The sequence below is a fragment of the Prinia subflava genome, chromosome 22 (genome assembly GCF_021018805.1).
Source record: "Prinia subflava isolate CZ2003 ecotype Zambia chromosome 22, Cam_Psub_1.2, whole genome shotgun sequence".
Lineage (NCBI taxonomy): Eukaryota > Metazoa > Chordata > Aves > Passeriformes > Cisticolidae > Prinia > Prinia subflava.
In genome coordinates this window covers 4,004,589-4,032,124 of record NC_086268.1, presented here as the reverse complement: position 1 = coordinate 4,032,124, position 27,536 = coordinate 4,004,589, and the positions used below count along the sequence as shown (strand labels likewise).

At 59.4% G+C, this 27,536-nt stretch overlaps 1 protein-coding gene across 1 annotated transcript in view; it reads right to left on the bottom strand.

The window, feature by feature from the left end:
• The window catches only part of IGSF9B (immunoglobulin superfamily member 9B), a 40,216-nt gene extending 13,208 nt beyond the window's left edge, over positions 1–27,008 (bottom strand). The window contains exons 1-15 of the mRNA XM_063417932.1: positions 26,945–27,008; positions 19,152–19,349; positions 17,428–17,574; positions 15,843–15,994; positions 14,629–14,746; positions 13,364–13,505; positions 13,089–13,234; positions 10,619–10,761; positions 9,693–9,833; positions 8,365–8,481; positions 6,357–6,507; positions 5,527–5,638; positions 2,629–2,804; positions 1,800–2,026; positions 875–959 (exon numbers count right to left, since the gene is read on the bottom strand). Of these exons, the coding sequence (XP_063274002.1) occupies positions 875–959; positions 1,800–2,026; positions 2,629–2,804; positions 5,527–5,638; positions 6,357–6,507; positions 8,365–8,481; positions 9,693–9,833; positions 10,619–10,761; positions 13,089–13,234; positions 13,364–13,505; positions 14,629–14,746; positions 15,843–15,994; positions 17,428–17,574; positions 19,152–19,349; positions 26,945–27,008 (2,119 nt within the window). The remainder of the gene's footprint in view (positions 1–874; positions 960–1,799; positions 2,027–2,628; positions 2,805–5,526; positions 5,639–6,356; positions 6,508–8,364; positions 8,482–9,692; positions 9,834–10,618; positions 10,762–13,088; positions 13,235–13,363; positions 13,506–14,628; positions 14,747–15,842; positions 15,995–17,427; positions 17,575–19,151; positions 19,350–26,944) is intronic.
• Between the last annotated feature and the right edge of the window lie 528 nt (positions 27,009–27,536).

Below are 27,536 nucleotides of genomic sequence, written 5' to 3'. Positions count from 1 at the left end.
TTCCAATGAGAACTGAGCTCCAAACCCTTATGACATCCCTTTGCTATGCAGCAACACATGTGAAGCCCCAGTAGACCTCAGCTGTGGGCACGTGCAGATGTGCACCCTGCACACCTCAGTGCTCTTCCCGTGTGCCATATCCAGCATCAGCGTGTTCCCCCACGGATCCCGGGCTTTCAGCCTGGGAGAGCAGCTGCCTGGGGCCGGGCACCTGCCAAACCCCATCAGAAAAACCGGGCGTGAGGAGCAAGGGCAGCGAGCAGGGAGGCTGCAGCAAGCTCTCCTCACCACAACGGCACCACTTGGGGGCAGAGAGAGACCGCTGCATCGCAGCACAGCCGAGCCGGCTTTTCCACGAGAGCCAGAAAATCCGAGCTCGCCGCATCCCCATCCCTTCCTTGCTGCTGCCCTCGCCTTCCCCAGCGCCATCACAACCCTCGTCCGCCTGCCCCTCGGCTGGAGGAGCATTCTGCGAGCTGCATGTGCAGGGAACACGCACCAACTGCAGCACGCTGCAGCCTCCCGCTCGCAAAGCTCTTCTCCCTGTGGACTCGGCACTGCAGTGCTACGTTTGCCTCTCTCCACCTTCCATTCCCGTTTCCAGGCTGCGCCAGTGCCCGCTCCGAGCTTTGTTCTCCAGGCTCGCCGCAGAGCCCGGGGCGTGCTGGGCTCTGCGGTGCTCCGGGGATTTGTCCTCGCCTGCTCCCACCGGGAGGCAGCCTGGGGTCAGCGCGGTGTTCAGCACACCCCTCACAGCCCTGCACATCCATCACAGCCCTGCACACCCCTCACAGCCCCACACACCCCTCACAGCCCCACACACCCCTCACAGCCCAGCCCCACGGCCGGGGGGAGAAGAGGAGCCAGCCCTCACCTGTACTGGACACGCCAGCGACGTTGCTGGGTTCGCTGATGAGGTCCTGCATGACCGCCAGCACACGGAACTCGTACCAGGTGTCCTGGAACACCAAACACACCTGTCAGGGCACCCACACAGCCTCCAGTCTCGTCTTACCAGAGCCTTCAACATCTCCAGGATAAATAAAACCCTCTAACACCACCTTTTTCATGTCAGCAAGTCAACCTTTTATCCCTGCCCAGGGGGTGTATGGCCAGTAAAATTCTGGCCTCCACCCAGACACAGATACAAAACTTTTTCATCTATTTATACATTTTTATCAAACAAAAATTATTGTTCATTGGTTCTAAATTACACCATTCTCTTTCATTAGTTAGTATTCTATCCTCTATTGGTTATTGATTTCTCGCTTCTTATGCTAATTAGTGCATATTTTTAGTATCTTTTTCCTCCTGCAGGGACTTTCTAATGTGTACTGAGACTTTGTGAGTCTCTTTAGCTTCTGGTTTCTGCAAAATGTCCTTGTGGCCCACAAATCCTACATTCCAACCTCAACAATACATCCTTCTCTCCCAGGCTTTGTTAATTGAAGCATATCGGAGTGACTTTATCAAAACTTTAAGTTTCAGTCATTTTCTCAAGCTGTGTTCCTACAAAAGCAGCTTATAACAACTTTGCCAAATGCTGGCTAGGAGTAATTGAAGAGTAACACACAATCTATAATTTTTATGTATATTGACTATGGTTACTTAACACCATTAACTAAAATTATTAAAATGTTCTCTCTTTTCCAACACTTGCCCAGCTCCTTGATGGAGCACAGGGAAACTTCCACTCTGAAACTTCCCCGGAGCTGCAGCAGATGGTGCAATATTATCACAGAACCACGAAGGCTGCAAAAGATCATGGGCTGGGCGTGGCGTGGGCAGCCCCTGCTCACCTGGGACAAGTCCTTGGCAAAGAACTCGCTCTCAGAGCCCGGGATGCCGTCATCCAGGATCTCCCACTTCTCCGCCACGCGGAATTCCATGATGTAGCGGTCGATGGGGAAGCTGTGGTTGGCGGGAGGGAGCCACGACAGGAGGACGCCTTGCTGTGTCCGGTTGGCTGTTAGGCACCTCGGTGGGGTAACCAACACCAGAGGCTCTGGAGTTGTTACAGGGAATGCTGGGGACAGAGCAGAAGGGACAGGGACACCTCTGAGATGGGGCAGGGCAAGCACAGAAGATCCCCCTCCACACGTGTCCCCAGCAGCAGCAGCAGCAGCAGGACCACTGTGGCTGTTCCCACATTCCAGGAGTTTAGGGCACGTCTTGGGAGTCTGGTCTCTCATCACAGAAATAGAAAAGTGGATTTTCAAAAGGCGCTGGACTAATGAGGCCATGACTCCAGGCCTTCCTGCTTCCTCCCACCTCTACCTGAGAGCCCAGAGGCTCTGAGCTGTAATAAGTGATCTCGTGCTCTATTAATATCTCCTGATCCCAGCTGAACTTAAGGAAGATCTGAAAGGTGACTGGCACAGTACAGCTCTCCCATGCTGTCTCTCAGGACAAGCTTTCCAGAGCCGCATGCATCCAGCAAAGTCTGCAAGCTTCATCCAGGACCCCTCACAAACTATCTCCTACACGGCTGGAAACCACTGCTGATGATGTTCATCTCCATCTCCATCCCCAGCAGACAGGACACACGGAGCCAGCAAAGGGCCCCTTCTCCCCACAGACCTCCCAGATCCCCTCCCAGCCCTCCCCTTGCTCTCAAGGGGGACCTACCTAGAGTGTTCACAGTGACCACCTCACTGAAGGAGCTGGTGCCCAGCTTGTTTTGAGCCAAGACACTGAACTGGTAAGCAGTCTCTGGTTCCAAGGTATCCACCAGTAGCCAACTGGAACCAGCTGGCACAGGGAGAGACAGCCAGTCATGGGGTCCAAACTGGGCTCTCTTCATCCTGCAGAGAGAAAAGGGAGCATCCTCAGGGAAGTTGTCTTTGACAGGAAGGACAAAGAGGCGGCATTAACTTCTTATGCAAAAATGGAGCTTTCCCGAGCGATGGTTTGGTTTGACAGCAGTGATGTGGATGGACGTGGGGCAGCCACTCGCCACCCACGAGCTGGCACAGGACACCATCCCCTCGTGTCCCACCAGCTCTCAGGGGCACTGCCACCAGCTCTGCCCCCTGCCCTGAGCTGGATCAGGGATAACAGCAGTGCCAACAGCCCCGCTCTGACGCCATCTCCGTCAGATTCCCATGGGCAAAAGTGGGAGCTGGAGCATTTTGGTGAGTGCTGCAAAGGGAACTGCTGACGCAGGAGACAGGCCCTGTTCCCATTTATACCTCGACATCTCCTGAGCCAGAGCCAAGTTTTCCCTCGGCTGTAGGCCTGTACATGTCATCCCACGAGAGACATTTAACTAAATCCCCATCTCTGCCACATTTGCACAAGTCGCGGGCTGCCAGCACAGCCTGGGGCACCACTCAGGGTTTGGCAGAGCAGCAGAGGCACTGGCAGGGAGTGCAGGACAGAACCTTTCTGCTGGGGTCTAATCACAAACCCAGGATAAAAAACACTCCCAGAACCATCCCAGTGTCACCCAGGAGCATGCAGCCACCTCCACAAGCCATTAATCCCACCAGGATCCCACATGCTAAAGCAGCACCACTGCACTGCTATAATACTGCAAGTATAGGTGCTCATGTTAGAAAGATGCTTTAGGGAGTTTGAGCCCTCAGCTGCAGGTTTTGGTGGTGTCCACAGAGGATTTGGGAAGGATTGGTGCAGATGGCCTGTACTGCACAGGTAAAGGGGCACATCTGCAGCCACCAACACGCAGCCAGGTGAATCCACCCAACAGGAAAAGATGGGGCAAAGAGAAATAACGTTGCTGTCCAGGGAGCAGAAGGTGAGGCAGAGCAGCAGCAGCAAGCCATGGAAACGAGCAGGGCAGTGGAGAGCTATGCACATTCCGTGTGCCTCCACCAAACCCAGGGAAAGCCTCTGGATCACTGCAGCTCCAGCTGGGAGTACAGATCCCAGGATCCCCCACCACCGTGGTGGAGGCAGGAGGGCTTCTCTCCTGGGCAGGTTTCTCTGCAGTGTTTAATCCCACTGCCCTCACATCCCTCCTTCCTGGCACTGCTGCAGGCAGAGACACACGAGAGAGGAGCTGAGGGTGGGGAAAGCAGAGGGTAAAGGCAGCACTGAGCTGGGAGAATCTCCTTGCTGAGGGAGGGTGTGGTGCAGCTGGAATGCTTTGGTGCCCCCACAGCCACCCCTGGGAGCAGGGTCTGCATTTCCAGCCTCAACAACGCAGATACAGGAGGAGAGCAGGAATTTGGAGAAAATGGAGCCATGTTTTGCTTGTGCATCCACAGCCCCAGCAGGGAGGAAAGCACAGGGATGGCACTCCTGATCTGTGCCAGCTGTGTCCCAGATCCCTGGTCCCAGGGAACAGCACAACCCCCAGGGATCACACCCTAGGTCAGGGCAAGACAGATCACTGTCTGCCTGTCCAAGGTCCCCACAGCTCCCTGAATTCTTTAATGCAAGCTTGGTGCAAACACCCTTCCCTGCTGGCTGCTCTCTCCCTGTGGAGTCTGGAAGAGCCACGAGGAGGCAGGAATCCGAGAGCAGGTTACAGAGCAAGAGCAGCAGCAGCAGCTGCTGATGCAGCCACGTCTCCAGAGCAGAGGTTTAACCACTCCTTCCCAAGGACGTTTTCATCAAAGCAAGGTCTGCACTGCTCAGCTTGCTCCCTCATTTTCCCCCCTCTGTTCAATCCATTCCTTCTTCCCATCTCCAGACAGCCCAGCCCCAGGCTGGAGCAGAGCAGAAATCATTACAGGCAGCGTCTCCCTCTCTCCTTTCTATCAGCAGCCTCCATCAGGGCAAATTAAGGCAAGGAAAGAATGAGAGAGCGAGAGGAAAGGCTGAAGTATGCCAGCCCAAGCCTGGAAACAGAAGGCATCACCCTCTCCACGTTTCCAAGGGTGATTCTTTAGAAGAAGAGGACAACAATAGAGCCCAAAGTAAACCCCAGCCTTGCTGCAGCTACATTTCTCCCTCCCCTGCCCTAGAAGAGAGGCACAGGGCTGAGCCTGGTCTTGATGCACCCACCAGCTTTGGGTGCTGGAGAGCACAGGAGCTGTGGGAGCAAAGCCCCAGGGGCTCAGCCCCAGTGCCAGCATCTCACAGTGGCTGGTCATGATCTCAGCTGGGATTTAACCACCTCCAGGGAGCCACAGAGCAAGGAGAGAACATTTCTGCTTAGTCACAGCTCTTCCAGGACACACTCTCTAAAGGTTGCATTTTCCATCCTCTCCCTGGCTGTTAAGCCTCATAAACAGTTGATCTTGAAATTAGATGCCAGAGGCACAGCTACACAAATGCAAAGCGTCTCCCGTGTACCACAAGCAGGGTAAAACCTGCTGGGGCAGACGGAGGCAGTGACCAGCACAGAAGGGAGAGGAAATACAGGAACTACACGATATCACCACCACCACCACCCATCTCTGTGAGGAACCCCCAGGGCGCTCAGGGCTCCTGCAGGCACAGAGCCGGGCACGCCACCCTCCCCACCCTCTTCCCCCCAGCTGCTCGAAGCTCGGGTTGGCTAGGAAGGAAAAGAAGCAGAGAGCAAAGCATGCCAGGATGACTCACAGAGGGCCGTACCAAACTGAGAAAGTCTGCTCGTATCCACCGTCATAGCCGGGCTCCCAGGAGACGTTGGCTGAGGTCATGGCGGCCACGACGTGCACGCTGGTCGGGGCGTGAGGGCTTGTCCCTGCAGAGAGAGGGGACAGCTCAGAGGGGAGCAGCACCACGGTTCAAGGTGTCTTCTCCCAGGCCATGGCCCGAGGGGACTCCTCTTGCACCAAGCCAATGGCCAAGGCCATTTCTGCTGGAAATGGCAGCGGGACAGGTCACCAAAATAACAGCACGGCGAAAGGCAACTCCACCAGGAAATAACATCTAAAGGAGACATTGTTAGAATCATGGAGTGGTTTGGGTTGGAAGGAACTTGAAGGAAATAACATCTAAAGGAGACATTGTTAGAATCACGGAGTGGTTTGGGTTGGAAGGAACTTAACGGAAATAACATCTAAAGGAGACATTGTTATAGTCATGGAGTGGTTTGGGTTAGAAGGAACTTGAAGGGATATCTACTCAAACCCTCCTGACATGGTGTCCTGGGGGTCCCAAATTTGCCCTAAACGAGGACAAATATGCAGTGACACCTTCCACTAGACCAGCTTGCTCCAAGCCCTGTCCAACGTGACCTTGAACACTTCCAGAGACAGGGAAGCCACAGCTTCTGTGCCAGGGCCTCACCACCCTCAAAGGGAGGAATTTCTTCCCAATATCCCATCTAAACCTTCTGTCTCTCAGCTTAAAGCCACTCCCCCTTGTCCTGTCACCACAGTTCTCTGTGACAGGGAGTATCCCCATCTCCTGCCTTGCCAGGGGGGCTCTCCCCAGCCCCCTTGTCCCCCTGCCCGTACCTACGACAGTCAGGTGGGTGCTGGCAGTAATGCTCGCGACGATGTTGGTGGCGACGCACTCCCACTCGCCGTGGTCATCCTTGCCGAGGGAGCGGATCTGCAGGGTCCCGCCGGGCAGCGTGTTGTGCTTGCTCCTGCTGGGCTTCCCTACCTTGGGCAAGGAGCGGGGTGGGGAGCCGGGCAAAGAGAGAACAAACACGACTCAGCAGCGGGTTGTGGGGCAGGGCGAGGCGGCGCGGCGGGGTCACTAAGCTACCTGCGCGGCCCAGGGGACACCGCCGGCCACCGGCAGGGGATCCGGTCTCTCCGGTCGTGGCAAGGCAGACGGTTCCCCCGTTTCCGAGAGGACCTGGGGGGCAACGCGAGAGGCATGCGTCAGGAGGCTGCTGCTCAGCGCTCACACACAAGCGGGAAACCCCACGGCACTCGCACGGACAGCGAGCCCCGCGCCAGGGCTCGGCCTCCGGCATCCAAAGCTGAAACTGCTGCGGGAAGGGGCAGCCCCAGCAAACCCCCTCCCGGGATGGGGAAGGCACAGGCTGCCCCAGGAGATGCCCAGACTGGCCCTCAGCCTAAGTCAGCAGCAGATGAGAGGCAGGATGCTCCACATCAGAGGTCTGGGCGGCAAGGGCCCCATGGGGATGTGGGAGGATGGCGTGCATGGAGGTGCCTGGAATTTCTCAAGCCAAGCGGAAAGATGGATCTTGTAACAACTCATCTGTGCCCATCAGCCAAAGTTGTGCAAATCCCACGTTGTCCTGAGTCCTCTTCAGCTGTTCCTCTTGTGGAGGACTCGACTGATCAACACCAGGACCGAGAGGTTGATGCAAAGAAGGAGGAGCAGAGGAGCCCACAGACACGTGGGGTTACCAGTGCAAGCCCAGGAGTCCTTCAAGAGAGACTGGTCAGCACTGGTGGGCTGATGGAGAGGGAGGGAGTTGGCTTCTGCCACTGGCAAACTGAGCCCAGCCCAAGCCAGCCCTGACTGGAGTTGGAGGAGATAAGCCCAGAGCCACAAAATGAGGAGAACCACCAGAAGGCACAAGTGGCATTGGAAAGAAACCTGACTGAGACTGAAAGAAACCTGACTGAGACTGGTGAGGGCATGGAAAGAAAAACAGGATGGAGAAAAGACTAAACAGCCAGCAAGCTTTAGGCAGGTCATTTGCAATGTGTGCAAGTCATGGTCCTCCTCATGCTGCTAAAAGGGACCTAGAGATGCTCGATGCTAGACCCTAGAGATGCTAGAGATGCTGCTCAAGACACGAGGATTGGGGATGGTCCCACTGGGTGACAGAGGGACCCAGCTCACTCTCAAGAGCCCTAAGAAGGGCATGGAAGGCTCAGAGAGAAGTTCCTGACAGCACAATGAAGAGCACAGGAGGTCTTCTCCTCCTCTTTCCTATTGGAGCAGTAAAGGTGGGATGCAAGGGGAAAGGCTGCAGGAGGACTAGAAAGCCCTCACTGTTCCCAGGCTGTGCCACCACAGCCTGCTCTATGAAAAGGGACATCTTGAAATCTTGATATCAATTCAGAATCATAAAAACAGCTTCTTCCCAGGGTGTTTGAAGTCACAGGGCAGTAAAGCAGCTGCTGACTGGTCCAGAGCCAAGAGATCCCTGGACGTGCTGTGGTGACAACACCCTCTCTCCAGAGGAGGTGTGCGCTGCGAGAATGGCACTGCCACGACTGCCACGTCCTGCTGGTGACACCTGGGAGCCAGGCAAGGAGGAGGGCGTCCTGTGGGCAGTGCAGGCGAGGCAGTGGGGCCCGGGGCAGGGGCAGTGTTTCAGCTTTGCGGATGCTGCCGTGTCGGTTTCCCGGGATTACTCGGTGGCCACAAGCCGGGCTTCCCCCACCCACCTGCGGGACAGGACGGCAGTGGCTCAGCCCAAAGCGAAGCAGCTGTACCTGCAGTTTGTTCTTACCGGGACAGAGTGTGGCTTCTCTGTCTGCAATATTCACCAAAAGCCAAAGGCACTGCAGATTTGTCTGGCAGGCCGGGTACCTTTCTCCAGGCGATGATGGGAAAGGGGTCTCCGGCAGCAGCGCAAGGAATCAACAGCTCCCTCCCTGCCTCCTGTCTGTACTCCCAGCCTGGTAGCACCGTGAAATAGGGGGGGTCCTGCAGACAAGGAGAAAAACAAGGAGTGTAAGCCTGCCCCAACTCCCATCACCAAAACCAAGCCTTTTCCAAACCAACCCAATTCCCATTCTGTGTCATTGCAAGGAAAATTGTGTGGGGAATGTGTGCTAAGGAGCCTGGATGGCACACCAAATTACACACCTGGAGGGAGATGCTCTCCAAAGAGCCACTGCACTGGAGCACAGAATCATGGAATCCCAGAATGGTTTGGGTTGGAAAGTACCTTAAAGCTCATCCCATTTCACCTCCTGCCATTGGGCAGGGACACATTCCACTATCATAGATTGCTCCAACCTGGCCTTGGATACTTCCAGGGATGGGGCAGCCACAGCTTCTCTGGGCAACCCGTGCCAGGGCCTCCCCACCCTCACACAAAAGAGCTTTCTCCTAATATCTAACCTAAATTTTGCCTTTTTCAGTTTGATCCTATTATCTCTTTTTCCACCTCTACAGTTCCTGACAAAGAATCCCTCTCCAGCTTCTTTGCAGGCCCCCTCTCACACAGGAAAGCTCCTGTGACAACTCCACACAACCTCTCCTCTCCAGGCTGAGCAGCCTCTTGCTTTTTACCTCCTCGAAACAGGAAGAAACCCACCCACATCACATCAGCCATCACCCTGATTTCCTCGCCCCGGCAGCCGCCCCGGCGGATGTGTGTGTGTCTGGTACACAAAGCGTTATCAGCTGAACCTCGGCGAGACACCATGAATCACCACGGCTCCCTCCCAGGCACAGGACTCCGTGTTCAGGGAGGGAAGAGGCAGCAGCTCCCACCCCAGCTGAGCCGGGAACCGCGCCGGGAGCCCGGCGCGCCCCAGGCGCCGCACGCAGCCGGAGCACGTGGAGCTCAAATCATCCATTTATTAAAATCCTCCTAAACCCAAGCCCGGGCCAGCAGGGCTAAGTGTTTTGTTGGCAAAGGGGACATTCCAGGGAGATGTTTCCTCAAAGCACCCCAATCCAGTGTCAAAACCCGTGCTGCTGCTCCGGCAGGCTATTTCCAGCTACACCAGCCAGGGTGCCCTGGGGGTTTGCCTGTGCTGGTGGGAAGCACATCTCCAACCACAGCACAGACACACCCTCACCCTGGAGCCTCTGCTCTTCCCCACACAGCCCCAGGAGCTGCTCCTGGCACAGGAGGACACCACTCCCAGCAAACCCATGGGATTCTGGCAGAAGAGTTGAGTTACCTTCAGTACCAGTCGGGCAGGGGGAGACTGGCCCATCGTACCCAGGGCGTTATAAGGCACGCAGGTGTAAGTGCCGAGAGCATCTTCAGTGGCCTCCTCGATCCGGATCGACCCGTCCTCCAGCAGGTTCCAGCCAGCATACTGCAGCAGGGAGAACCAGGGAGCTCACTTATCCCACACCCACCACAGCTCCTTATTTCCTCTTCAGCCAAGCCCCCCACCCACGCCCAGGGTGGCTGGCACATCTCCGGGAGATGCTCAATCCCACTCCCAACATCCAAAGCATCTCCTCAACAGCAGAGAGAGGAAACTTGGGCAACATCAGCCCATCCAAACACAGCCAGGCTCCTTCATGTAGCCCAAAAGATTTAAGATCAGAATCTAACACTAAATAAAACTTGTTCTGGAGTTAGCAAGACATCTCCACCTGGAGGGCTGAGGGCACCAAGGAACAGGAGGCCACAGCAGCAACAGCTTTAAATGGAATTAAAACTTCAAATCGTTAATATTTAAGCAAAAAATTTAAAATATTGAGTGTTTTCTTTAAATATTTAATGGCTAATATCCTTGCTCAGACTATCAAACCATGATTAGTGGAAGATGTAGATTTGTTAAAAGAGTCTTTTAACCACCAGTTGCCACTGGAAAAATAAACCAGGGCCATCAGGAGGTAACTTTAGGGGGAACAAGGCATCAGATGTGGAAGACACAGAACGTCCACAGGCACTGTGGGCTCTGTACAAGAACTGGAATTAACTCTGCCCACAGCTGATAAGGAAAAGCAGCGTCATCCCATCCATGAGATTCTTCTCTCCCAACAGAAAGGGGCCCACAGGGTGCCTGGTGGTGCTCACCGGTGTTTGCTGAGGACACGAGGGTCTGAACCCCCCTGTGCCCCCTCGTCCCCTCCCCGGGGGCTCCGTTACCTTCTCGATTCGCAGGGGACGCCCGTCCTTGTTCCACTTGACCAGCGTGACCGGCGGCTCCGCCTCCACCGGGCAGCGGATGTACCCGTGGATGCCGATGGGCACGTAGATGATGGGGGGCATGTTCACCACACGGGCAGGGTCTGCCAGGGCAGCAGCACCACGTTAGCGTGAGGAGAGAGCCCATCTCCCCTCCCAGCCTGGCTTCAGAGGATCTACCTCACTTTTGGAGTGAATTCCAAACCCAGCACCACCCCAGCTCCCACAGGCTGTTAAGCCAGGCTTGTTACACACTAATCCAGAGGAATACCTGGCGTTTCTGCGAGGCTTTGCTCACGTCCAGGGTGTTCCTACCTGGGGCTCACTAAAGATTGCATTTAAGAAGAAATGCGAGATATGCCTGCCTCCAATTCCACATCAACTTGCATCCTGCTGAACCCTGCACAGCTCCATTACAGCATGACCTATGCCAGGTGTGATGAACACCCAGCACAGCCTGGTTTTACATACCAGCAGTCAAAGCTACTTCAACTTCCAAGCCTTAAAACACACCCAGATGGGAAAAGGGATCTGTGTCCAGCCTGCCACGAGTCCTTTACCTCCCATATCTGCTTGTACTCATGCCTCATTGAGGCTGGGTCATGTTGAACAGCAGCCACCTCACCCTTTCCAAGATGCAAAAAACCTTAAAATACGGATCTAACCCCCCCCTCCACGCTGCACCACCCACACAGAGAGGTGTCTCGCAATCCTCCAGTCTAGAATGTGTCATTAACAGCACTTCTAAGAGCTTTTTAATTAAGTGTGAGTGGGTTGAAGAGAATCTAGACTTTCTTTAATAAGAAGATTTTTTAAAAAATGTTATTTTTAATAAGAAGAGTGAGCATTTCTACAATCTCGTCTAGACACTGGCAGCACGAGGTTATGGGAAAATCCTGATGGGGCTTACGCTGCATTAAGGGATAAATGTGGGGGTTTTGGGGTGCAGCATCCCTGCACCGCTGATGCAAAGTGGGGGTTAAATATTAAGGTGCTTAATAGGGATGGAAGGTGTGGGGGTGTCCTCTCCTTATTGCTGTCCTGGGGCAAAACCAGCAGAGTTTGGGAGCTCTGCTCCCAGCACATCAGCCCAACCACTCCCCAAAACCGCGTGCCCCCGGCAGTGGCACCATAACCCAGATTGCCCAGTGCCACATATGGAGCAGGCTTTACCCCCCTCTGCTTAACTCCACCTCGTAGGAAATGTAATCAAGGACTCCAGCAGTGCGGGAGAGGGTAATGGGATCGAGCCTTTCACTACTAGGTCACTGGCCGGGGGCCAGCCCGGCCCACTAATGACCCAGAGCTGTGTCCCCATCTGCTTCGGAGGAGGGGAAGCTCCCTCCCGTGGCATCAGCCCCGGTGTGGACGAGGTTTGCTCGGGATGAAAAGGGTTTGTGGCACCAAAAGCCGAGCGCCCTTCCTTGCGCCGAAGGCTGAGCGGCAGATTGTGGGAGCGCTGCTCTCGCTGCCATTAGAGCTATTTTTAACAGCTATCAACCCTGACAAGCGGCCCTGGATTAGCGGCAGGGCAGATTTAATGGCCTGAGGCCACAGGCTTTCCCAAGAGCCACCCAGCTGGGCACATCCAAGCCCCAAATCATGCTTGTGCCTGGGCACAGCACCGCTCACACCGTCCCCTGCCCGCTCTGCCCCTTCATCCAGCCCCACAGCGACCTGCCAGCCCTTCTCTCAGAAGCTCCCCATGAACCAGCACCAGGTCCAAAGGCAGCAGCAGCTCTAAGGCAGCCTTAGATAACCCACGCTGAGAGCCCACTTTGCTCAGGCCTGTCTTTCATTATGAAATAAAAGCGCCGCAGCCTTTTCGAGCAGAGCAATATTGCAATTGGAGCGGCGGCAATTGAGGCCATTACTGTGGAATGCCACAGGATGCCGGTGGCACACTACCCATTACCGCCCGGGGATCCCGGGAGAACGAGCGAGCGTGGGAGGCAACGCTCCTGCTACAGCCCTTTCTCCTCTGCTTGTTTAGATCACTTACCGCCTGAAAAATGTGACACGCCGAGCCGTGCAGCTCGGGGAACGGCCACACTGCAGGAATAAGACCCCAAAATGAGCACCAAAAAATACACCTTGGCACGAGAGCTCTGACCCTGTGCTCCCCAGCAGGGTGAGGACAGTGAGGGAGCAGCCATGGGATGATGCTCACCTAATTAAACAACACTTATAGCAAAGGTGGACACCGATCCCAGCTGAGCTGTGTCACTCAGGCTGCTCAGACCATTTGCTTTCTTGTCTCCCACACCCACGTGGGATGCTCTCAAGCTTTTTTGCTGAGGATGATTCCGTGTTCATCCAAAGGCTGCTGTCACATCAGCCCGATTCTCCCAGTGTCACACCAGGACAAGAGAGCCCCTGGGGCTACCTGGGAGCCAGGTGTTATCCATCCCAGCCCCATGCCCGCACTCACACTGCACTGTCAGGTAGGCAGAGGCTGATGGCGAGCGGCCCAGGCTGTTGCTGGGGATGCAGGTGTATTTTCCAGCATCCTCTGGTTTGACACGGAAAATGATCAGTGTCCCGTCGATCAGGATCCGCACCCTCAGCTTCAAGTCGCTGCAAGAGAAAAGGAGAGGAGGATCACGAGGAGAGCCAGGGGCAAGGCCCAACTCAATCCCAGTTCCCAGCACAGCCCAGGAGCAGCAGGAGGAGGGGAACACGCTGCCCCACCAGCTAGAAACTCACTTCTTGAAGTAGACGTTCTCCTCCTCCCAGTACCACAGGTAGGTGAGGTTCCCGGGATACGCCTCGGCCTGGCAGGTGAACAGCGCATCCTGGGAGATGTTGACTGTGATGTTCTCCGGAGGGGAAACGATAAAGGGAGGTCCTGGAGGGGGGAAGAGGAAAGTGTCACTCCCACCACTACAGGGGTCCTCACAAAACTTGCCCAGGTTCAGCTCCATCACAGCGTCTTGGCTGGGAGCTGCTGGAGGGCTCTGGGGCAGGGCTGGTCCCGATCCTCTCAGAACCACAGTGACCCTGTTATTCCCAGCCCTCTCCCTAATCTCTGGGCTGACTGAGAACCACAGTGACCCTGTTATTCCCAGCCCTCTCCCTAATCTCTGGGCTGACTGAGAACCACAGTGACCCTGTTATTCCCAGCCCTCTCCCTAATCTCTGGGCTGACTGAGAACCACAGTGACCCTGTTATTCCCAGCCCTCTCCCTAATCTCTGGGCTGACTGAGAACCACAATGACCCTGTTATTCCCAGCCCTCTCCCTAATCTCTGGGCTGACTGAGAACCACAATGACCCTGTTATTCCCAGCCCTCTCCCTAATCTCTGGGCTGACTGAGAACCACAGTGACCCTGTTATTCCCAGCCCTCTCCCTAATCTCTGGGCTGACTGAGAACCACAGTGACCCTCTTATTCCCAGCCATCTCCTTAATCTCTACTACTCTGAGAAGGGGATCCACGCCCATGGTGGTTCTCCCAGGGCACACAAGGACAAACCTCCCTTCATCCCCAGCACTTCCTGAGGGTAGCATCACCCACAGGAAAAATCCAGGGGGAACAGACTGCCAAGAGCCAGCAGGTCACCGCTGCCACAAAGGCAGAGCAGAGGACACCCCATGCTCCTCTCTCTGCCGGTAGCTGTTGACCTAATTAAAGATTTATTTAATAAGAGAGGGAGCAAGGAGCAGGATGCCTGTCATGCATCACCGCTGTCTGACGAGGCGCTTCATGACAGCCTCAATCTTTTCCCCGCTTCCCGAGCAAAACCGAGCTGCCATCAGGGCCTGGCTGCTCATCAGCACGGCCACCACCGTGCCCCAATTAAGCGGATTCCTCCATCCTGCAGACCGGATGCAGAGCCGCGGGGCAGCCGGCTCCGTGCCAGGCACAGAGGCCTCGGGGGTCGCCCCAGGGTGACAGCACAGCCCTGTGTCCTGTGGAAATCCCCCCGTCCCGGCTTGCCGGGGGATGCTGAGGAGCTGGAAGGGCTCACCTTGCACGAGCAGGCGCGTGGTGTGCACAGCCTCGCCCTGGATGCTGTAGGCCCGGCAGGTGTAGGCACCTCTGTCCTCCCGGCTGACCGAGAGCACCGTGAGGCTCCCGTCGCTCACCTGGGAACAAGGACAGACCCTGGAGCAGGGGCAGGGACGCCCAGGGGGACAGGGGAAGACCCTCCCTGCTTCCCACGGCAGAGAGCTGCCGGTGCTTTCAGGGCCGGATGAGAGACGGGTTTCCCCGCTCTGCAAGACGTGGGATATTAATAAACCAACACACGCGTTGCTGCTCGACGCCAAGGGGAAGGGAAAAAAAATCATGAAATAAATAAATAACCATCCCAGCACATTCATCTCCCAGAAGTGACTGGCAGGCAGCAGGCTCCAAACCGCTCCTGCCAAGCGCCCCGACACCATTGGAGCTTCACAAGGAGCCTTGCTGGAGCATTCCCTGCCCCTCAAGGACCTGCTGGGGCATGAGGGGGAGACCCCAGCTTGGCCACTGTCCTCCCTGAGGAGCCACCTCTCAGCTGGAAGAGGAGTGGATGGATTCTCCCTGGGGACACAGCAGAAGGATGGACAAGGGACTGTCACCTTTGGGGTGGCAGCACCCCCATGCACAGGGAGGCCTCCCAGCCAGGCTTCCCCCCCCACCTCATTCTGCCTCATCCTTCTATTCCAATTAGTAACAAATGATTCCTAATTACTCTCATTAGTGCCTGCGCTGATTCCAATGCCTGATTTACCAATTACAGCTCAGGGGGGAATCTCTGCCTGGGAGCCTCTGGGATGCAAAAAGGGTCCTGAAGGGGAGGGGAGGAGGGGAAATCCTCCCTGCTCAACCCTCCCCTGCCCCAGCCCTGCTGCATCCATCCCTGCCAAGGGGAACACTACCCCAGGCTGCAGCCCCCACCCCATCCCCAGGGTCTTGGCCCCTGGGCTGATACGCAGGGAGCAGGTCAGGTGCAGGAGCAGGAAGAGGAGCGTGGGGGGCCTCCAGCCTGCACCCAAGGGCTGGCAGCATTACAGGGATGGGTGGGGGAAAATGGGCATCTTGCCAAGGAGAAGTGCTGAGAAAGCACGGCTGGCTCCAGGCAGGGCAGAGCTGCCGCCACCAAGGTCCTGTCAGTACTGTCCCTGCCAGCTCCCAGCCCCAGTACTGCCCCTGCCAGCTCCCAGCCCAGGAGCCCCCACAGCAGCCTCCCCCACCTACCTGGTACTTGCCATTGGCACCCAAAAGGTCTCCCTCTCTGAGCCAGGTGACGATGGGCTTGGGGTTCCCGAACGCCATGCAGGTCAGGGTGACGCTGCTGCCCTCCTTGGCCTCTACGTACTGCGGCGGGGTCTCCGTGAACGTGGGGGGAGCTGGGGGCACAGGAGACCACCGTGACCCCCGGGTCACCCGTGGCCACTGTGGGTGTGGGGGCACACGGGGACAGAGTAGGGGAGCTGCTGCCTGCACACAGGGGACACTCTGCACGTCCCCACGGCGGGGCTGGCACCACCCCAAAGGCAAATGGGGCTGCGGGGACAGGGGTGTCCCTGGGGACACCGAGCAAGGGGTGCCACATCGCACCCCAGCCCTGTCCCCTCTCCTCCCCACCGGCACCACGTCCTTCCCCCACCCCGCTGCACATTAACTCGCTATTGTCAAAACATGGGAAAACACCGCAGTGCAGATCGAAAGGCTCCTTCCTGATGAAAGAGGCTGGCAGGATTACAGCCCGCCCCTAATTACCCGCGGTTGTTAAAGCCCACTTTAGAGGAAGACAGGTTGGCAATTTAATCTTCTTGGGAAAAAAAAAAAAAAAAAAAAGAAAGGAATTATATTTTGTTTCTCCCCAAATGATTTTTATTTTCCCCCTAAGAAAATTAAGCGTTGTAATTCGCTGGGGAAAAGCCACAGCCTTCACCCTGAAAGCAATTCCTCGGGCTGGGAGGATTATGGTTATTATATTGTTATTAAGCCCCTGCACGCCCCATGCTGCATAAAAGCCCCAAAACTGGCCCAATTTTGCCAAGGGGAGGGACAGGGCATCTGGAGCCATTTTCCAGCCCCTCCAGCTGGCAGTTTGCAGGATCCGGGCACGTGGCAGAGGTGAGCCAGGCACCAGCATCCTCCTCCTTCCTCCTCCTCCTCTTGCCCTCCTTCCCAAGCCCTCGGAGCTCATTAGCAGCCTGGGGGATAGCAGGAAGTGGCAGGCAGGGCAGCAGGCAGGGATGGGGCTGGTGGCCTGCACAGCCCCGCTTGCAAAGCTCCCGCTCACTAATTGGGCTCAATTAGGTGGCTCTGCTCTGTGCCACAGCACAGCCATCCCCCCAAAGGTTAAATTAATTGCACAAGGTCAAGGCAAGACCAGCGAGGAGCTGCCAGTGGCCACATCTCTCCAGCCACCCCACTGCAGCAGGAGAGGCACAGCCCTGCTGCTGGGCTAAAAATAAAGCTCTCTCTCCTGATGCGGAGAATGACAATTTGCTAATTAGTTTAATATACAGCCTTAATAAAATGAAAAAGTAATTTGAGTAAATCTGAATTTCAAGAAAACAAAGATTTGATTTTCTGATCTGTTTGTTGAGAGGAGATTCATTCCCAGCCCCAGTCCTTGATGCCTCTCCTTTAAACAAGCTCTGCGTATAATTAAACTGAGGAATCCCTAATAAAACTTTGTCCCTTTTGAAGTCACGCCCTGGCTGGAGCAGCCAGCCTGGATGGCTTCAGGCTCGCGTGTCTGCCAGGCACAGATGCCATTGAGGCTCAGTGTCCACCAGAAATCCCATTTTGCCCCCGCCCCGCTCACCATTGACCGTGAGGTGGACCCAGCTGCCGTTGTGGAAGGTGTCGTACTGCTGGTCCAGCATGAGCACTTTGCACTCGTACCAGCCCTGGTCCTCGGAGCGCACCTGCTCAATGCGCAGGGAGGCCTTGTCGTGCAGGCTGGCCCGGCCTGTGGGAGAGCACAGCGTTGGCACCACGGCCCCGACACTGGAGGAACACCTGGAGCATCACTGCAGGGGACATCCCCATCCCCATACCAGGGCAGCACCTGGAGCATCACTGCAGGGGACATCCCCATCCCCACACCAGGGCAGCCCCCAGGGCATCACTGCAGGGGACACCCCCATTCCCACACCAGAGCAGCCCCCAGGGCATCACTGCAAGGGAAACCCCCTCCCCCACACCAGAGCAGCCCCTCAGAGATCACTGCAGGGGACACCCCATTTCCACATCAGAGCAGCAGCTGGAGCATCACTGCAAGGGGAACCCCATTCCCACACCAGGGCAGCCCCCAGGGCATCACTGCAGGGGACACCCCCATTCCCACACCAGAGCAGCACTTGGAGCATCACTGCAGGGGACAGCCCATCCCAAACTGGAGCAGCCCCCAGAACATGGCCAAAGGGGACAGACACCCTGTCCCAAAGCGGAGAAGCCTCCAGAATGTGGCCAAAGGGGACATCCATCCAGCTCCCAGAGCATCACTGCAGGGGACACCCCATCCTGACACCAGAGCAACCCCCCAGAACATCATCACAGGGGACACCCCATCCCCATGTGGGTGCTGTCCCAGTTTGGGGCTGGCTCGGTTGCAGCTGGTGGTGCCAGGCCGGTGGTGCCAGGCCGGTGACACACTCGCCTGTCTGGGGATGGCAGAGCCAAGCTGCCAGGGCCAGGCAAGGTGCCTGGAGCGATGTCTGCCTGCAGCGACACCGGCCTTCTGCTCCCAGCCGGGGGCTGGCGGCGGCACAGCCGGCACACAGGCATGCCCCAAAGCTCTCCCTGCCTGGGAGACTCCCAGAAAGCAGGGTGGCCCTGAGCTGACCTTGTGCACAGCCCCAAAAACTGGGTCAGGAGCAAAGCAGCCCAAACCTCCACCCTGCTGCAGTGGCCAGCAGGCTGTGGGATCACTCATTGCTGAGCTGAGTTTGGCAGGGCTCAGCTGCTGCATCTTCCCTGCTGCAGCATTTCTTAGAGAGCAATGTGGGCAGAGAGTCACACAAAACCCAGGGAAGAATCCCAGGACAGCATTCCACAGGGAAAGGGATGCCACAGCGGGTCAGTGCTGCCACGCCAGCCTTCTCAGGGCTGGTTTCCAGCTCACAGATCCCACCAGAGGACACCGGCTACGTGTCTTAGGCAGCACATTGGCGAGCAGCCACACGAGTTCTGCAGCTCCAACCTGTCACCTCCGCCCAGCACGTGGCCCTGGCTCCATCCCCACCGTCCCCCCAGCACCCTCCCTGGGCTCACAGCTGCTCTGGGGCGCAGCGGCGGCGGCAGCAGCCACCGCCACCACGCGTCACCCTGGGTTTCTCTGCCTCGCTTGCTCCCGTCCCACGCAGCCCAGCTGGCTTCCTAAGGCTGCTGCTTAATTAAAACCAACTGGGTGGAAAGCGAGCAATGAGAGGCAGAGCCCGCGTGGTTTCCGACGGGGAGCGGATGGAGCGGAGCTGCGCATCCCGGGCTGTGCCACATCCCGGACCTGGCACCCTCCCCTCGTCCCGCCGCGCCCCCAGGACTCACCGGCATACTCTGGGTCGACATGGGGAGGGTAAAACCCAAACTTGATGAAGATGGGGATGGGGACGCCGAACTTGAACCACTCCACGACATAGGGAGGGGGCTGTCCCGTCAGCGGGTGGATCACATCGCATCCCAGGATCACGCTCTCGCCAGCGCGAGCGGTCACGAACTCGGGCTCCTCCCTCGAGCCGAGGGCACCTGCAAGGGGCCAAGGAAGAATCTGTGGCTGGTCCCACTGCTGGTCCCCAAGATGCCCAGAAGACACAGCAGTAGTACTGCCCATCCCCAGCCACCTGTCTCCAGCTAGGGCAGCCCGTGGGTCACCCTTGCCCCAAAAACAACAGGGGGTCCCTAGCCCTTATACTCAGCTCCAAGGGCACCCTGGGCTACCACAGGAGTCAGGACAGTGGCCATCAGCACCCCAATGCTCCAGGACAGCTTCCTGACCTCTGCACCAGGGCAAGGGTGATGCCCAGTGACCCCACGGGGGTGTTGGGGACCCCTGCTCTCAGTAGAGGGGCACAGAGCATTCCCAGCACTGCTCCCCACATAGCAGCACCATCTGGGCTACCCTGCATCCTTGTGGCAGGGAAGATGCTGCTTTTAGCTTGTGCCCCTGCATCCTCCAGTGAGCAGGACCGAGCATGCAGGGACCCCTGACCAGCTGTGCTGTGCTAGCTCACGGAGCCAGCTGTGCCACCGGTGCCAGGGGGAGCTGGGCCCCAGAGCTGCCATGCTCCAGCCAAGCCCGCATGTCCTCGGGCATCCCCGAGAGCCCCGAGCCTGAAACCCGTCTGCGACCTGCGCGTCGGGTCTGTCACCCTGCTCCTCCCAGCCCGGTAATTACAGGGGACTTTGCTCTCAGCTCCGAGGCTGCTCCACCCCGGCTGTGCCGCCCTGCTCGCTGCAGCCTGGCGTCATCCTGCTCTGCCAGCAGCAGCAAAGCTGCATCCTCAGCACAGCGTTCAGAGATGGAGAGAGAGGGAAACCCGGGGCTGGGGGGAAGCCAAACAGGGGGTCCCCCAAACTAGGTTTAGACCCACATCACCCTTCCCATCAAGGAAGGGCCCCCCGTTTTCCTGGCACACGCGGCCGCTGGCTGTTCTGGGGGGGTTGCTCGGGGAGGGATGCTCGGGGAAGCACGTTCCCACTCCTCCGCGCTGCTCCTCGGGGCCGCCGGTGATTGGCGGCGAGTGACATCACCGCTTCCCCGCCGCGGGAGCCGAGCATCACCGAGCATCACCGGCTATTTTTGGCTCTGGCACAAGCGCGTACCGGCGAGAGGCCCGTGATGTGCCACCCCACGGGCCCACCAGCCCTGCGTCCCCGAGGGAAGGGCAGCGGGCAGAACTGGCCGCGGTTCGCACACCGCACGCACAAGGTGTGTCCCCGCAGAGGTCACAGCCCGATGGCCACCCCAGCGTCCTCAGCCCCCACGCCACCAGGAAACCGGGCACGGGTGGCTCTTTAACTGGGAGGTGGGTGACGCCGGGGTGCAGAGCTGCGAGCCATCTGCAAGGAGCAGATGCTGCATCGCACACCCACTGCAGGCACCCGGCCCCGCTCCGGGGGTCCCGCACGGCCACGGAGCCGCCCGGAGCCCATCGGGGCGGGGGGAATGGCTGAGCACACACGTGCGGTGTGCTCGCACACCCCCGCACACGCTTTGCACCGCCTCGACAACGCTCTTGCACCTTTCCATCCCTCGTTAGCGCTGCATCGCCGATGAGCTCCCATTCGCACCCTGTCAGCAGGGACGGTGTCAGCCCTCCCCTGCCACCCCGGCACTGAGCTGTGAGAAGCCGTCCTGACCCTGCTGTGCCCCTCCGGGAGGGTGAGGGGGGCTGCGCTGCGGGGCTGGACCCCCCCTCCCTGCCCGTGGTCCTGATCGGGGACAGAGCTGCCACGTGCTGCTCAAGAGCATCCAAGGACGCGCTTCCTCGGCCGCCTCGCCCGAGCGAGCAGGTCCCCAGCGCCTCATCACCTTCAAAGTGACACCCTCTACCCACCAGCAGGAGAAGAGGGAAGCGGCAGCACCCAAACCTCGTTCCCAAACCCCCCCACCTACCCCAGCGCTCCAGCTCCTGGGCTACCAAGACGGAATCTTGGTTTCCAGCACCTCTCCACCCCACTGGAGCCTGGAATGCTGATGCTTGCCCAGCTGGAGCAAGCTCGCTGCCCAAGAGGCCACCCAGACACCCTGGGGATGGGCGCCAGGGAGTCACACTATGCCAGGAGCCCCTGACTGGCTCCCTGGCACAGCAGTGGGTGACGCCCCCGGGGAGGGGACGAGCCAGCCGGACCCGCGCCTGGCCAGGGCTGCCCGGGCGCAGGAAAATAGGTCATCCCCGGCAGCTCGCAGCGCCGGTGTCTGATCGCAAGGCCGGTGGGGAATTGCACGCACGGCTGAGCTTCACCTCCCCAGCGCACGGCCGACTGGCAGCCCCGGCGGAGAACCGGCCCCCGGCTCTCCCCAGCTGCCACCCGCCCCGCTACCGGCCCCGTGCCCTCCTGTCCCCACTTCAGAGTGCCAGGAAGGCAACGGGGAGATGTGTCACAAACCCTCTTTGGGTCTCCTCAACTTCCCAACCCACCAACCTTGAGGTCCCAGCCCTGACCAAGTTTTCCTTCCAAGTCCAGACCATGAAGAAAGCGAGCAATGGAGACTGCAGCTCTCGACTCAAAGTGTTTTCTCACCCCCACATTCGTAGGGAAACGCTTGAAAACAACCCGCAGACGCCAGAAGAAACAGAGCACAAATAGACGGGGTATTTTTAAACCCACTTGATTTTCCCAGCCAAGTTCAGAGAGGTTTCAAGGCTGAATCTGCGGTTTGGAAACAGGGTCAACATCAGGGAGCGGCAGCAGGGATGAGAACCCCAAATCCGCCTCGGTGCAGGAGCTCACGTGAAGCTGGGGGATGCCTCGTAAAGAAAAACAAGTAATCAACAGGCTTCGTCATCCAAGCAGATCCAGGAAAAATAAAAGCACACCGCGTGCCAGGAGGCAAGAATACAAGATGCGGAGGTGGAGTTGAACAGCATCCCAAAGGGAGAGGAGGGAAGGCTGCCGCCACCGAGACGGTGCCACCGCGGGGCTCCCCACGATGGCGATGCCAAGGATGGGGAGACCCTCGCCTAGATCTGGGCATCCAGCTCCTCCAGCCCTCAGGGCAGAGGTGGCAGGTGCCACGGGGCTCAGTGAAGCTGAAGTCATGCAGCATCGCTGCTGCACTCGCTGAAGCAGGACCCTTCCTGCAGGTGCTCTGTGAGAAGGACATGGCCATAGGAGAGAGGTTTCCAAAGGAATTAACGCCTGGGAAGGCTTTCCTGCCTGGCACAGTGGACTCCCATGCCCTGGGGTATAGAGGACATCCTGTCCTGACCCATCATTGCCTTGCAGCCTGCTAACAGAGCCACCACTACCCATTTCCAGTGCTGCCCCACTCCCCTGGCACTCATCCCCACCCTGTGCCCCCATGGGGGCAGCTGAGGGAGCAGACACAAGGCCCGGAGCCTGCAGACCTCTCCTCCCTGGTGAGCCGAGACGAGATGTGCTCTGACACATCCCGCTCCCATCGGTGGAGGCGGGATATGGCAGGGATCTCTGAGGACAAGACCACCAGCGTGGCATATGGAGGCCAGCAGGGAAGGAGAGCAGGCAGCCATTGCCATGAAATGAAGAGGAGGGCGACTGCAGCCCAGGGTGGGGGACAGGGACAAGGTGCTGCAGGGACCCTGGCTGCCAGGGCAGGGTGTGGGGTGCTGGGAGATTGCCTGTCCCCCACCTCTGTAACCCCCCTAAATATCGCACTGGGGGTTGCACCCCCCATTACAAACCTGGTCCCTTTGCCTATCTTGGGGTATCCAGAGCCCCCCAAAACCATCTGCCTGTCCCCTGGTGGGGGGAAGCCCCGGGGCTGGGAGCGCAGCCCTCACCCCCCTCCCCCAGCTGGAAAGCAGCATCTGGGCTTTCAGTGCGATTCCTGCGTTTTAAACCCGATTTTCCAGATGGATGGAGGGCGACGCGCAGGTCAAGTGACATGCCTCAAGGTCACACGGGGCCAGGGAGGAGAAGGATTAGCAGCTCTGAGGGGTGGCTTGGTGCCCCATTCACAGTGAGATGGGGACTCAGAACCCCGTTCCTGGGCACAAGGGGTGTCCTGTGAGACCACCACCACCCTCCCCAGGCAGGCAGGCAGCTGCCCTGGCATCCCAAGGGGAATGCATGCATGGAATGCTGTCCCACAGCGGGTCCTTGCTCCATGGAATGGCACAGGTGGGAATGTGCTTGGCTAGGCAGCGGCTCACAAGCACGTGGGAGCACAGGCTGGTGTTCTGAGAGGTACGGAGATGGAGCAGGAAAGAAAATTACTTCCCTGAGATCACCTTACTCCTACCTGGGTGTCCCTTGTGCCTCCTCCCTGTAATCACCACCAGCCCGGTGTTGAGCATCCGGTGTTGGCAGCTGCCTCATGGGAGGCGTCATCTCCCAGCAACGACCAGCAGCTACCTGAGCGCTCCCCGTGCGCTCCCTGTGCGCTGAACGAGCAGCTGTGCTGGGAGCTGGAGCACCAAACCCATCCCAGAGGAGACCTCCTGCAGCTGGAGAGCACTGCCAGGGCGCTGTGCCCCCAGCCCAGCCCCACATCACACCAGTAACCCCGTGCAGGCTGGCATCACCCTCCCCATGGAGCAGTGGGTACCATCCCAATGCCTTCACAGCCCTCCAACAGGAAACTGGGATGCAGGCAGCGCTCCGAGCTGCCCGCCAGCAGCTCCTGAATCACGCTGTTCCTGGCTCAGGCAGCCCTCCCACCAACGCCAGCCTCTCCATGGAGGAGCGGGAGGAAGGGAGTTGTTTTTCCAAAGGCCAGCTGGTCGCTCAGGGCTCCCAGCTCTGGAGATTCCTACCGCAGGGAAAAGGAGAGGGAAGGACTCCTCCATCAGCACAGCATGGGGTTGGACCCACTGCCTGCCCATCTGCAGAGCTTCTCATCCAGCACGAAGGCACAACCTCCAAGACAGAGGAGCAGAGGTGAACGGGAGCTGTGCCACCCTGCCACAGCTCTGGAGAGGAACTTGCAGGGCTCGCCCATCACCAGCAAAGCTGCATCTTCCAAGTCAAAAGGCAACTGAGCCAGCAAAGTATCGCCGCAAGGACCCTCCGGCAAGCCAAGTCATCGACCGAGACGCTCACGTCCCTCCCTGCCCCGCGCGCTCCCATCCAACAGGTCCAGAGGAGCAGAAAACCTCCAGGGAATGATGGAAATGGGAGCCCGGCCAACGCCCTTGGCCGTTCCCGGTGCCAAACCATCCCCTTGCCAGAAGAGAGCGGGGCCAAAGCCGCACGTGCCAAATCCAGCAGCTCCCGGTCCAGACTGCTCCAACAGCCAAAGAGGCAAAACCCAAGAGCTCTGCGCCGGGGCGAGCAGGGGATGCAGCGCTGGCACTGCCACCCCGAGCCACTCCAACCAGCCAAGGGCAGCGCCGGGAGCATCACCCGCCACGGCATCCAGGGAACGGAGCCCTCACCCAGGGCTGGCAGAGCCGAATCCTCCCTGTGCAAACCCTCCTGCCGGCTCCACGAGCATCCCCACTCGCTGTGTGCTGCCACAGCGTCACACTCGTGGGAGAGGGAGGAAAAGCCCCTCGGTGTGACGGCACTGCTGGGAATGCCAGGAGGCCGGATCCCTCCTCTGACACCCACTCCTGGCGCGGTCACGTCCTGGCTCTCCTCCCCCATGCCATAAGAGAGGATAACGCACCCTCCTTCCCTCTCTGAGCCGATTAACGCCTGGAAAGCCCTCGGAGAGCCAGGCAAGAAGGCTGCCCAGGGCCAGCACCGCTGCTTCTCAGCTCAGCAAAGAGGAAGTGGTGTGGGAGGAAGGCCACGGCAAGAGGAAAAGCCCCAGCGAGGGCACCGGCACACGGTGAGCCCCAGCTCTCCTCCGAAGCCCCGTCCCAAGCAATGCGGGGTGACAACTCCCCATGAGGACGGGACAGCGTTGGGACCAAAGGGCTGCAGCAGCTGGGGCGAGTCCCGTGGGCTCCCTGCCCCTGCGGGGGCTGCGCCGGCCCGCAGCACCCCCTCCCCCGGCACCCACCCACGCATTACTCACGGCACGCTCATTCATCACGTACACGCTGCTCCACACGCACAGCACCCCCGTGCCGGGGCTCCCCGGCACCCACCCACTCCGGCACCAGCTCCCGAGCTCCATCCGAGCGGCTCCAGGGTATTTCCAAGTTCCCGGGTGCCGAACGCGCTGCTCTGCTGCTCTCCCCGGCAGAGCAGCCCTGAACAAGCCGCTGCTGCAGACACTGCCTCACCACACTGCAGCACGCAGCTCGGGCAGGCAGCAGCGGCCACGGCTCGGTAAGAGGGGCTGCGTACCCCCAAAATGGGGCAGCCCCATGCCGACCGCCGCGAGAGGACAGCCCCGTCCTGACACACACCCCCTGCCTCCAGGAGCCGCCTGCCAGGCGAGAAGGAGAAGGGACTGTGGCACGGCACAGATGTGACCCAGTGGGCTCGAGCAGCGCTGTGAAATTGGGGGGGCTGCAGCAGCCCGGCAGGTGCCCCCTCCCAGCCCACCCGTGCCCCCCGAGGCAGCGTCCTCCCCACCACGGGGAGGGGAGGGGTGGTGGCTGCCAGCCAGGCATTCCTTGCTGCCGGCAGCCACCGCATCCCCATGGGCAGGGTGGTGACACCCAGGGCACGGCTCCAGGGTCTCATCCCGGGTAAGGACCACCGGGACGCAGGGATAACCACGTGCCCAGTGAGGAACCAGCGGCAGGAATGGGGGACGGTGCTGCACCAGCGGCGGGCAGCTCCCCTCTACCTGCAGGGATGGCTCGGAGGAGTGGGAGGGGGCTGGCAGCTCAAGGGAAAGAAGCGAGAGCAGGGAAATGAGGGTTATTCCGTGCTGCCGTCTCCGTCCTGACCTTGGACAACCCTGTGCCTCAGTTTACCACAGCACAGCAGCCAGCCTGCAGTGGGGGGAGAAGGAGGGCAGCCTCTCCTGGGCGAGGGGGGTGGGAGCAAAGTCACCCCCAAATCCGCAGCCGGGGCGCTGCAGGGGAGGGCGACGAATCCCTCCTGCATTTCTCCTTGCCCAGCCGGGCTACCCTTGCAGGGAAGGGCAAACGCTGCCCGCACCCCCCGGAGCTGCCGCAGGCGCTTCCTCAGCATGAGAGAAGAAATCCGAATGCGGAGAAAAGCTTGCCCATCCCTGATCAAGGGAGACACTCAGCCAGCCGTGCCACCCCCCGCCAGGACCCGCACCCGCTTGTCTTCTCCCAAAGGGAATTTCCAACCCCCGGGCAGAGGCTCCGCCGCACCGCGGCTTCCCGAACTTCCCCAGCTGCAGCCGCTGCCCTCGGGGAGGTCACGGCCAACCCCGCCGAGCGCCTGCGGAGGGAGGATGCGCCGGGCGCTCCCGGCTCCCCCCGGCAGCGGGGGATGAAGGAATCGCCAGCGCCCCGCCGCAGCGGGAAGCGCTCGGTCCCCGCACCGGCAGCGGGGAAGACGCGAACCCCGCAAACCCCCTTCGCAGCCGCAGTTCCCCCTCTTACCCTCCTCCCCAGCTCCTTCCCGGTACCCACACCCCGGGACGAGATGTCCCCCGCGGTGCGCGCATCCCTCCCGATCCATGCGCATCCCCCCCGCCGCATCCGCTACACCGGGAGAGGGGGGGGGACACGCAGAGGCGGCCCCGCCGCCGCCCCGCAGACCCCGGCGCGCCCCTCCCGGGCTCACCCCGGCGGAGAACACCCCGCGGCCGCACTCACCTTGGACGGGCAGCCCGCGGGCGCCGAGCACACTTGCTACCAAAGCGGCCACATACCAAATCATAGTACTACCGGCCCCCGGTGCGCAGCATCTTCCGCCCGCCGGGCGGCCCGGCCGGGGCGGGGCGGGGCCGGGCCGGGCTGGCCGTGGCCGGGCAGGGCTCGGCGGGGCTGGCGGGGCCGGAGGGGCGGCTCAGGGCCGGCCGCCCGCCGCTGCGCCCATGCCCGCGCCCATCCCCGCGCCGCGCCGCACCTGCGCTCCGCCGCGCGGTGCAGCCTAGCCTGCGCCCTTTAGCGGCTCGGCACCGCCCCCGCCCGCCGCCCATTGGCCGCGCCCCGGCGGAGTGGGCGGTGATTGGCCGCCGCCGCGGCCCGGGCCGGTTCAAGGTGGGTTGGCGCGCACGGGGCCCCTGCGCCGCAGTATCATGCGCACTGCCGGGAGCGGCGCGGTCACCTCCGCCGGACGGTCACCTCCCCGCACGGACACCCGCCGGGACCCCGCCGCCTCCCCGCCACCTCCCCGTGTCCAGATGCGCTACCGCACCGCCTCGGTGTCCCCTACCCGTTGGCAGATGTGTCACCGGACCGCATC